Source organism: Sciurus vulgaris (assembly GCF_902686455.1).
Source record: "Sciurus vulgaris genome assembly, chromosome: 1".
NCBI lineage: Eukaryota > Metazoa > Chordata > Mammalia > Rodentia > Sciuridae > Sciurus > Sciurus vulgaris.
In genome coordinates this window covers 136247147-136259578 of record NC_136461.1, presented here as the reverse complement: position 1 = coordinate 136259578, position 12432 = coordinate 136247147, and the positions used below count along the sequence as shown (strand labels likewise).

General features: G+C 35.0%; 1 protein-coding gene across 1 annotated transcript in view; it reads left to right on the top strand.

Moving 5' to 3' along the window:
* The window catches only part of TOX (thymocyte selection associated high mobility group box), a 292226-nt gene that overhangs the window by 248513 nt on the left and 31281 nt on the right, over positions 1–12432 (top strand). The window contains exon 5 of the mRNA XM_079124819.1: positions 9512–9742. Coding sequence (XP_078980945.1) covers positions 9512–9742 — 231 coding nt within the window. The remainder of the gene's footprint in view (positions 1–9511; positions 9743–12432) is intronic.

The following is a 12432-nucleotide window of genomic DNA, read 5'->3' as shown; positions in this document are numbered from 1 at the left end:
AAAATGCTTTTTATTTTATATACTCTATTTTATCCTCCAGATTTATTTATATACATATTTTTTCATCTGACATCACTTTCTTTATAGCTTTAAAGTATTCTTTTGTGAGGGTCTGTTGGGAATATGTTTACCTTAAAAAGTACTTTTGCTGGGTATAGAATTTCTAGATGCACAGTTATTATTCTCTATCAGCATTTTAAAGATGTCATATTATTCTATTATTCCATATAGTCCTGGTTTCTGTGTTCTACTGTCCTCTATTTTTCTTCGAAAGTAATTTGTCTTTACTCTCTTGCCTTTGGTGCCATGTAGCTTCATTGTGATATAGGTGGGTTTCTTCACATTTATCTTGAATTTAATTATCTCCATCATATCTAGAAATTTTTAATAATTTTTTTCAGACTTTGCTTCTACCCCATTCTTATTCCCTTCTCATTCTATAATTCTGAAAAGGATCAATGTTAGACTTTCTCATCTTATCCTTCACAGTTAGTTTATTTCACATTTGCTACTTTCTTGTCTGCTATGTTATATTCTAATTCATTTATATTTATTTGTCAGTTCATAATTTCATAAGTCTCTTTTCAGCTATATCTAATCAAAATGAAATTCAAAATGATCTATTGAGCTTTAAATTTCAAATATATTTCTAGTTTTATTCTCAAATCTGAATGTTTTCTTATTTGCTTATTCTTTATTCACATGTTTAATTTCTTTTATTCATACAAATATGTTAAATATATATGTTGTATGCCCTCTGGTAATTCTAATACATGAAGTCTTTTGCGGACTGATTCTGTTTTAATAGCTTGTTTTGTTTCATTTTGGTTTTTATTTTTTACTTAACATCATCAATATTATTATTATCATGATTATTATTATTTCGCTTTTGGAATGAAAGCTAATACTTACTTAAACTTTAAAGGAATTCTTTTAGATCTGGCTTGAAAAGAGATTCTTCCAAAGATGATTTGTAGTTGTTTTTCCCTGATATCTTGGGCCATTATAATCTAGAACCACACTTAGATTTTCAGATGAGCTACAGGGTGATGCAAATGCCGACTTTTGTTTTTTAATTATAATAAGAGATTCCTCCCCGGTCCCATTTAGTATCAGGATTCCAGAGCAATCATCCTTGTAGGTTCTGAGATGTCCAATGTAAGGAAAATTATATTGCTCTACACTTGCACTAAGAGTCTCTTTTACATCCTGACTTTAATAGACCTCCTATAAACATCCTGACTTGGTGAACCATGAACTTGTCTTCTATCTACTACACCCTTTAACCTAATATCAACTGATTCAGCGAAATCTTCAGAAAGGAGGTCTGACTTCAGTACTCTGCTTACTTCTCTGGGTTCCTTTATTCACTAATTTTTTTGCCTTCAAGGGACTTACTCATTCCTTAATTCCTTGGTGTATGTGCCCTGACATGCTAGACAGAAACACAAAGATTTTACTCTCAAAGCAAATAAGACTAGTCACTGCAGCAGAAATTAAATAAGCCTTTATTGGTAAATAGCAGTATTTACTACTGTTCTACGTCAAGAAGACTCCTGTAGTAAAATAAAAATGATAGTTTTCTATAAACATCAAGAAAATGAAACCATTTTAAAACCAAATGTCCTGTCACTTTATCTAGCAGTGGCACAAAATACTTAAAATTGGTACTTGAAAGCATAGTATTTTCTCCATTGAACTGTTTTTACTATACAATTGTTCAATACCTCAAATGATGTAATATATACAATGGTCTTTAAAGAATCCCTTAGGTACCAGCAAACAGAAGTTTCTTTTTTTTTTTTTTTTTTTTTTGTTTATTTGTTTGTACTGGGAATTGAACCTGGGGTGCTCTGCCACTGAGATGCATCTCCAGCACATCTCCATTTTTTATTTTATTTTGATACAGCATCTCACTAAATTGCTGAGGCTAGCCTCATACATGAAATCCTTCTTCCACAGCCTCCCTAGCCTCTGGGGTTACAGATATTTGTCACCACTCCTGCTTGTCATTTATTTTATAAAAGAAAACGTATCCCATTTGTTAGGGCTCAGCCTAACAAATTCTTTGAGGAAAAAATGATAAAATTCAAACAAATTTGATTCCAAATTATTTTTTCTAAGATCTACTTAAATAATTGAATTATTCTAGGATATAGTATTTTCAGGGAGCATTTATTCTTAGACATGTCTTAGATGACTGAGCATATTTGATTAATTCATGGAATAAAAATAAAGTGAGACTTAGCACAGCCACCTGGCATTTAATTCAGCAGGACCCTACTTCAACAGCTTGAATTCTTTATAAAGCAGGAGGAACTCTCAATCCAAAACAGGAAAAAGTAAACATATCACCCTACTCAGACAAATTTTAAAAAGATCAAGTGGATCCAATAAAATTGACAAATATAGCTAGTAGGTGTATATAATTACAACCAACCTTCTTGTCTCACTTTAAAATGATTTTTCTGGACAGTGGCCCAAACTTTCTATTTCACATGAGGCCACCGAATGCCTTTGCTAAATTCAGCCAAAAATAATACTAAGCTGTGTTTGGCAGAATCAAGGATCCTTAAAAACGAATTTGCGTTACAAACGCTGATACTAATACAGTGCCCCACAGTTGTGAGTCATTTCAAAAGTAAAGCCCTTCAAGTGTGTTTGATGTTTTGAGTCATTGAATGTTCTGTTATTATTAATGGTAATAATAAAACCAATTGTAAAATGAAAGAAGTACTACAGCCTTGCTGATTTCACAGTAACTAGATGACTTACTTTCCATGCTTATTTGAATTTATTCTCATGAGGGGATTTTAGATAGCATAGTTTAGAAAGAAAAGAGAGAATGAATTAAGCAGCAAAATTTTCACTTAGAGAAACAGTACCATCACAAAAAAGTGGTGTGATATGCCCTGTTTCTATGGTGAAGATTTTATAATATTTACTTTATATGATAAGAGTTATAAGTGGAGTTCTATGTTGTTTGTTCAGCCTATTATGCAGATGGTGCTTGATTAAAATCTATTTTAAACTACAGCGATTACTGCAAGATAGTGTGCATTAAACAGCTCTCCCAGCTCCATTAAAGGCTTTGGGACCATGGCAGTTTATTTTAAATATGCTTACAGACGTTTCTAACTTCTCCAGGGACACTGCAGTATCAGTGATTCTCTTTCCTTGATAATATTTTTGCGGTGCTGGGGATCGAACCCAGGGCTTCATGCATGCTGCACCACTGAGCTACACAGTCCCCTTTTCTTGATAATATTAAGATCATGTACTCTGAATTCTTAAGAAGTATTATCTAAGCAATACTGTTAGCACAAACTTTTTAAAAATCAATGATTATTATTTCCTTGTGATAATAAGTTAAATGCATCCCTATAATTCAGCAATAAGACATGACAGAAAAGTGAATTGTCAGAAGCCTAAGGACACCACTAGGAATTTGAGACACATCTAGGTCTTTGAGTAATTTACATGAAGCATATGCATCTGAGAAAAGCTTGTGCATGATTTCATTTTTAAGTATTATTTTTGTATTTGTGTATGCATTTGTTTATTCATTAGTGCTTTGACTGAATGGGAAATACATCCGTGGGTAATCAGCTACATTTAGAGCTTCAGCTCAGCCATGTTTCAGTTGCTATGACTTTCAAACAATTTTTGTATGCATTTAAAATTTTATTCACCTTGTAATTCTAAGCTTTTGCCCAGTGCTAAAAATTACAAGAGCAAAAATATGATGATCCACTTTAATATGACATTATACTAATTCCATGAATGATGCAACAATGATTAAGACTTTGAATGTGCTTGTTATGGTGAGTAGCTTTTATTTTTGTATTATAAGGTTTCTCCTTGTCTTCTAAAGATCAAGATATTAAAATTGACTAGTTGTCTATGACTACTTAATTTAATTAATTACAAATAAATTCTAATTAAAATTATAAATTTAATTAATTACGATTAAATTCAGAAATTTTTTATTCCTCAGTTGCACTAGCCACATTATAAGTGGTCTATACCCACATGTGGCTAGTGGCCACCCTTTTGGACAGTGTAGAGAACATTTCTGTAATTTCAGAAAGTTCTCTGAGACAGTGCTATTCTGGACTATAGAAATCAGAACTTCTTAGAAACTTAAAACACAAAATTGCAAGCTTTTATCCATCAATGCAAGAAGTCTGGATCCAGATAGTACCCAAACTTCAGGTCCAGGGATATATTATAAATCCATTTAGCGAATGTTTCTACTATAATCATATTCATCATCATTGTGTTCATCCCAAATAATCTGTGGTCATAAGAGCCAGGTATTTTTCAAAATGCAATCCATTACTGGCATGTAAGTGTATTCAAATTATAGCAACATTTCTTTTTTAAGAAGGCTTTGCATATGAGCAATGAGCATGTGCTTTTCACATAATTAACAAAAATACCTCCAGAAAGTAGGTTTTACAAATTCCCAGTTCAGTACATAGAATATAAAGTGGCAGATCATTTCTGCCCCTTTCCCATGCAAGAAAAGTGAAAAAGGTAAAAAAGAGTTAGCAAGCATCATCCTTGTATTTGGATATTGAAGACATCAAAACACAGGAGTGAATTTCCAGTCCATTTATTACATCCTAAAGAGCAAAGCTATTGTGCATGCCCAGTAAGCCTTGGTAGAAGAACACTGAGCAACTCTCCAAAGCACATTTTATTTTTATGAAAAGAGAGATCTTTCATACATAACTTTTCCTAGCTTATCTAAGTCTTATGTGGAAATTGGGCATTATCTTACATAAACCATAGATGTGTTCTATGAGGACAACAATTCTGAGTAGTCAGAGTATTATGATCTAAAATTATGGCTTTGATGATCTACTTTAATTATTGAAGAAAAAACAGTGAATCTGGAGTAAAGAATTTTTAGGTCTATCCTTTAGATTGATCTTCTCAGATGTCAATTCTGCTGCATAGTTGATAATTTATACCAAGGTTAGTATGCATATATATTTAAAAGGAAAGCATAGTATATTATTGACTGAAAGCTGATCCATATGCCTTCACCCATTGCAAAGACAAAGATGATGGGCTGTTATGAAACTGTTTGGTAGTCCAGCCTTGATGGAGGTGAAACCCTGCTCTGCAGCTTAGTCCTCTCAGGTACTCAATCAGATACACAACTGAAACTTCAGAGTTACATCCCATAGCACATAGATGATGTTTTCTGAGCCTTGGAGATGTAGAGACAGAAGTCATGACTTCTCTTACACAATGTTCTGAGTCTGAGAAAAACTGTACCCTACTAACCCTACAGGAAAAGTCAGGAAATTCCAGGGAAATCTTCCAGACAACTGAACAAATAGGTTCGTTGCATGAACTTGTTTAAGGTTTTCTAAAGGGCCCAAAATGATAATTTGTGTTTTTGAGACACTTAATATTTGAGTTTTTTACTGGCAGTAACAGGTTCTCCTGCTTCATCAGGCCATGCCTAGAAAATAGAGTACAGCATCAAACAAGAGGATAGCTGTTCTAACACCAATTTAATAAGAAAATAGGCATGAATACCTGTGGTTCAAACACATTTTTGGACAAGGGAAGAGGGAAAAATAATTTGGGGAAATCCTTTAATAATAACATCTACATTGCATGATAGATTTACCTCTATGGTTGACATTTGATTATCTTGTAAAAAGATTGATGTAAACTGCAGCCAAGGAGATTTCAATGTGCCTGATCATTAATTTTTTAACTAAAGTTTAAAATAAGTCTAGGTAATTTTCCACGTGGATAGGATTCGCTTTTTCTCTGCACTTTTGTTCCCTTTTTCTAAATATCCCTGATCTTTGGTGAAACATGCCCTCTAATTTCATGATCACTCCTTTTTGCCCAGGTTTGTTGAGGTATTATTGACAAATAAAATTGTGTCTAATTAAAGAAAACAACATGATGATTCAATACACATGTACATTGTGAAACCATCACTACAATTAAGTTAATTACCTCATCCCACCCTCTCATTTAGTCACCTATTTTGTTGTTTTCTTCTGGTTCTTCAATTTCTTTTTTAATAACACTGGTTTATTTGTCAAGTATACAATACAGTATTGTGAACTATAGTCACCATGCTGTTAGAGCCTCAAAGTTAATCATCTTATGACTGAGAGTTTGTACCTTTCTACTACTCCATTTTGATTATTCTTCAGTGTAGACTTGCTGACTTCTTTTATTTTTCTTTTCAGTAAGTGATTATGAATATATGCTATGTTTTAAAAATTTGGAAATTATAAAAAACGTAAAGAGAAAATTTACAAAGACCCATCCTATAATCAAGGAAATTACTATTAGCATGTAAACTCTTTTTAAACCTAGGCATGTTTTCTCTTTCACTGCATATTACTTATTGCCCTCAAGGGCTCAAATAAATTTGAGAGGCTTAATTTCCTGTAACAGAAACCATTTGTGCTTTCATTCATTCATTCTTCCAATTATGCTATGATTTTGTGTTTTTACTTTTGCTACTATTATAACAAATGTTAAGCAGGTTCTGTGTTTCAGGAACCATGTTAAGTGCCAGTGAGCACAGTGCTTAGAGGCAGGGACAGAAGACCATCCCACAGCCATGCAGATTATATATATAAGTTTATATACATACTATGAATGGAACTATATAGAACTGAGTGAATAAGAGCCCAACTTGAGTTTGAGATATCTTTGAGATTTGCAAGTAGACATGTCCAACAATAACTGTCTCTATGCATGCAAAACTCAGGGAAAATATGAACTTAACAATTATCCAGTCAAAAATGGCAGTGTAAACCCATTGTACTTATGAGATTACTTCAGTCCAAACACAGAGAAGAAGGGGTTTTATCAGCAGCAATGCTACCATATAGTGGCCATGTGGAGGAAAATAAGCCAAAAAACATGATTCTTAAACCAGCAAGGACAGCAAGATAGAAATGAAACCTACAAAGGGTGGCATTATGGTACTCTTGGAAGAGAGGGCCTTCCCAGTGAGAAATCCAGTAAGGACAATGCTAAAAAGTCCATTGGATTGAGCAGTATTGTGGGTGACCCTCTGGAGAGCCAAGTGAGAAGTAAGCACACTCAATTGAGCAGTAGAGACTGTATACAGTCAGCACAGACAACCACTTGGTTTTCTTGTTTGCTTGAGAAGAGGAGAAAGATATGACAATATGTAGCCTTGGGGCACAGGGAATGTTTTCTTGTTTATTTATTTGTTTTGTTTCTCAAGGTAGTTAAATGTCAATTGGAAGAGTAAAGAATAACAGTTGAGAGTGTTTGACAGAGACCAGTTTCCAACCTTAGGTATCTGATTACCAGGATAGAGTTAAGACCTGGGCATTGGAATTTATCTAAAGCCTTCCAGATGATTCCAATGTGCATATATAGTTGAGAACCTCCGTTCTGTGTCACATAGGTTTATGTGTTTAATTTAGAGTCAGTCCACCAGTCTGTCCTGTATAAACTCAGTCCCATCATTCTATCCTCTGACAGGCTTACAGGACCAACGATTTCACAGGACCACCTCTCAGATCCATCCTGGGGAATCTATCATTTAAAGTCAATCCACATTAGTGTGTCAACTCAGTTCAGAGCATCATGTCAGCAAGGAATTCCTTGATCTTCCTCAGTAGATAATTTCAGAGTAATAATCTTTTAAATATATTTCTCAATAAAGACTAAAAACTCACATAGCTTTCTTCCTCTCTCTATTTGTACTTGGGTATATTTTTCAAATTGATCATAAGGCATCCAACATTAGAGTCATCTCTTTCCATTCAATGAACTATTTTTAAATTTTCTAAGGCATCATAATTAATATTTGAATGTCTTTAACATTTTAAAACTATATAACTATATGCCATCTCAATGATCATAAAATTGCACTGCAGCTGTTGTGTATAGTAGAAGAAACAAGGGCCCAGAACAATTAATTTAATGAAAATAACACAGCTAAAAGTAATAAATAAAAGGAGGGCATGAAACTAGATCTGCTGATGTATCCACAGGTTTCTCAGATCATTCCTCTACAATGCTGGCGATTATATTACACAAATGCCCCACCCAGCAAGTCATGTAGAACAAATATATATTACATTATATCTGCAGAGAGGAGAAAAGTGAAAACCACCACAACAATGGAAGATGGAGAATCTGCCATGATAGTGGCTGTTCAGTCAGGAAATAGTGCACATGGGACTTAGGTTGGTAGAAGTGGCATGTGGAAAAGGATTCTGCATTTACAGGACCTCTATGTATTCTGTTGACTCATATAATTTTATCAATGGAAAAAAATCCTAGACTGAATTCCTTATTTCATAGAGTTGGTTGAAGTAAGATCACATCTAGTCAAGTAAAAAAGATGATATTCAGACATAAGTGTCTTAAACACATTGAGAGAGGTTTTTCCTCCCAACTGTATCAGAATAGCAATTAAAATTATCCGCATATTCATATTTGAAATAATGGGAGAAAATGGAATCTATTTTTAAATGGAGTAAAAAGTTGTTCTATAAATCTCTAGATTCTAGTTTTTAGAGGTACATTCTCCAACATGGTAGCCATTAACTATTTGAATGTGAATAAGGCTAAATTTAGTTCCATATTTACTGAAGTTGCATTTTAAATGTTCATTGGCTTCCTATGGCTTGTGTCTATTGCATAAGACAATGCAGATTATAGAACTTCTCTATAATTGCACTAATGCAGGGATAGAATCATGCCATTCTCTACACTGTGAGCATTGTTATGTTTTCCCAGTGGCATTCCATAGACCTAAGTGTAAAGTGACTTCATTTAGTTGACATATTGCCCCCATGGTTTTAAAATCATAATTAGGAAGACAAGAGTAAACTCTTCAGAAGCAACAGGTTAGATTGCTCATTCAATAAGATCACTACAAAAGAAATTTGCTACTGTCACAGTTACCGTGAAAGAGAAGAAGAAAAATTTAGGAGAGTTAGATGAAATACTTAATTGTGGAGCAATATGGTAAAAAGAATAAAGTATTATTATTATTATTATTATTATTATTTTGCATTACTGGGGATTGAACTCAGGTCCTAGTACATGCTAGACAAAAACCTCTATGGGGAGTTATATCCCCAGTCATTTATTTTATTTTGAGACAGGGTCTTGCAAAGTCGGCAAGTCTGGCCTTGAATTTACTACCCTCCTGCTTCTGGAATAACTGGGATTACAAGCATGTGCCACCACATTCATCACAAAAATTTTTTAGAACTATGTAAATTGAGCCGGGAGAAGGATGAACATGAAGACTACATGAAATATGAAGGGATTATTGCTCTGTGTGCATGTTTGTATGCGTGTGTGCGTGTGTGTGTTTCCCCAGTGCTGGTGATTGAACCCCAGTTCTCTCTCCTACTCTACTATTTAGCTATCCCCAACCTGAAATATGAAATACAATCTCAGACAGCAACAACATTGGCCACAAATTTTCTGTTCCTCTACAATTCTGTATCAATTTTTGTTTCAGATCAATGGGGGAGAGAAGCGGCCTGCCTCTGACATAGGGAAAAAACCAAAAACTCCCAAAAAGAAGAAGAAGAAGGACCCTAATGAGCCCCAGAAGCCTGTGTCTGCCTATGCGTTATTCTTTCGTGATACTCAGGCTGCCATCAAGGGTCAAAATCCGAATGCTACCTTTGGAGAAGTTTCTAAAATCGTGGCTTCAATGTGGGATGGTTTAGGAGAAGAGCAAAAACAGGTAAGAAGGGACTCAAAATGGAGTGGGAATCAACATAATTTGACATTGTATTCACTCTGCAAGAGATGGTTCCTGAGGGTTTTGGGTAAATTCTTCTGTGGCTGAGAATGTGCTCTGTCAGAACCAGACTTTAAGAGACGTTCACATAAATTTTATACCCTCTATCATTCCTCCATAAACAGCATGTTAGTTGCCTTGTCTCAAAGTTTATGTAGCGTAGTTACTTTTGGAAGAACTTCTGCATATCCCAGCCAGGATTACATAATTCTTCGATGTCGCCAATGTGATCATAAAGACTAAAAACGTCCTTAAAGTATTTTGAAAACTGTCCACACCTCTCTTCAGCACTTATTGTTTACCCTTTTGCCATCAAAACCCTCTTTGCTCTTTGCAAAATGAACCTCAAATTGAAGGGTTTTCCTAAAGACCACTAGGGTATTATTCAACGCCCCCCATATGTATTTATACCACATTTCTAGGTTGTGTTGACCGGGACCAGATGCCAGCCTTTTCCTTCTGCTCTTGTGGATTACCATAGTGTGACTGAGGACCAGGCTTAGGGAGGGCTGCGTGATACACAGTGGCAATAGCACAAGTAGCTCAGATCTTAAGGAGAATGGGGGATCATAGAGACAGAGTAAGAGTTCACTGAATAGATGTACCCTCACAAAGAAGTTGTATTGATCCCCTGTGTCAAAACCTAGGAGCTAGAAGGCCATTATTATGTGGAAACTTACTCTCAAAAAGAAAACACTAAATAAACATGATCATTAAAATAAGTCATTGGAAAATGGAGGGTCCATTCCAAGTTTTCTAAGGAATCTCCACACTGCTTTCCAGAGTGGCTGCACTAATTTGCAGCCCCACCAGCAATGTATGAGTGTACCTTTCTCCCCACATCCTCGCCAACACCTGTTGTTGCTCGTATTCTTGATAATCGCCATTCTAATTGGGGTGAGATGAAATCTTAGGGTGGTTTTGATTTGCATTTCTCTTATTACTAGAGATGTTGAACATTTTTCCATATGTTTGTTGATTGCTTGTAGATCTTCTTCTGTGAAGTGTCTATTCATTTCCTTAGCCCATTTGTCGACTGGATTATTTGAATTCTTGGAGTAGAGTTTTTTGAGTTCTTTATAGATTCTGGAGATTAGTGCTCTATCTGAAGTATGATTGGCAAAGATATTCTCCCACTCTGTAGGCTCTTTCTTCGCATTGCTGATAGTTTCCTTTGCTGAGAGAAAGCTTTTTAGTTTGAATCTATCCCAGTGGTTGATTCTAGCTTTTATTTCTTGTGCTATGGGAGTCCTGTTAAGGAAGTCTGATCCTAGACCAACAAGGTGAAGATTTGGACCTACTTTTTCTTCTATAATCTGCAGGGTCTCTGGTCTGATTCCGAGGTCCTTAATCCATTTTGAGTTTAGTTTCGTGCATGGTGAGAGATATGGGTTTACTTTCATTCTGTTGCATATGGATTTCCAATTCTCCCAGCACCATTTGTTGAAGAGGCTATCTTTTCTCCATTGCATATTTTTGGCACCTTTGTCTAGTATGAGAAAATTGTATTTATTTGGGTTTGTGTCCGTGTCCTCTATTCTGTACCATTGATCTACCTTTCTATTTTGGTACCAATACCATGCCGTTTTTGTTACTATTGCTTTGTAGTAGAGTTGAAGATCTGGTATTGCAATACCCCCTGTTTCACTCTTCCTGCTAAGGATTGCTTTAGCTATTCTGGGTTTCTTATTCTTCCAGATGAATTTCATAATTGCTTGCTCTATTTCTGTAAGGTACACAATTGGGATTTTAATTGGAATTGCATTGAATTTGTATAGCACTTTAGGTAGTATGGCCATTTTGACAATATTAATTCTTCCTATCCAAGAACATGGAAGATCTTTCCATCTTCTAAGGTGTTCTTTAATTTCTTTCTTTAGTGTTGTATAGTTCTCATTGTAGAGGTCTTTCACCTCTTTTGTGAGATTGATTCCCAAGTATTTTATTTTTTTCGAGGCTATTGTGAATGGGGTAGTTTTCCTAATTTCTCTTTCTGAAGATTCATCACTTATGTATAAAAATGCGTTGGATTTATGGGCATTGATCTTGTAACCTGCTACTTTACTGAATTCACTTATGAGTTCTAAGAGTTTTCTGGTGGAATTTCCAGGTTCCTCTAAATATATAATCATGTCATCAGCAAACAGGGATAGTTTGAGTTCTTCTTTTCCAATTCGTATCCCTTTAATTTCTTTGGTTTGTCTAATTGCTCTGGCCAGAGTCTCAAGAACGATGTTGAATAGAAGTGGTGAAAGAGGGCATCCCTGCCTTGTTCCAGTTTTTAGGGGGAATGCTTTCAGTTTTTCACCATTTAGAATGATATTAGCCATGGGCTTAGCATAAATGACCTTTACAATGTTAAGGAATGTTCCCACTATCCCTATTTTTTCTAGTGTTTTGAGCATGAAGGGGTGCTGTATTTTATCAAATGCTTTTTCTGCATCTATTGAAATAATCATGTGATTCTTGACTTTAAGTCTATTAATATGGTGAATTACGTTTATTGATTTCCTGATGTTGAACCAACCTTGCATCCCTGGGATGAAACCCACTTGATCATGGTGCACTATCTTTTTAATATGTTTTTGTATGCGATTTGCTAAAATTTTGTTGAGAATTTTTGCGTCGATATT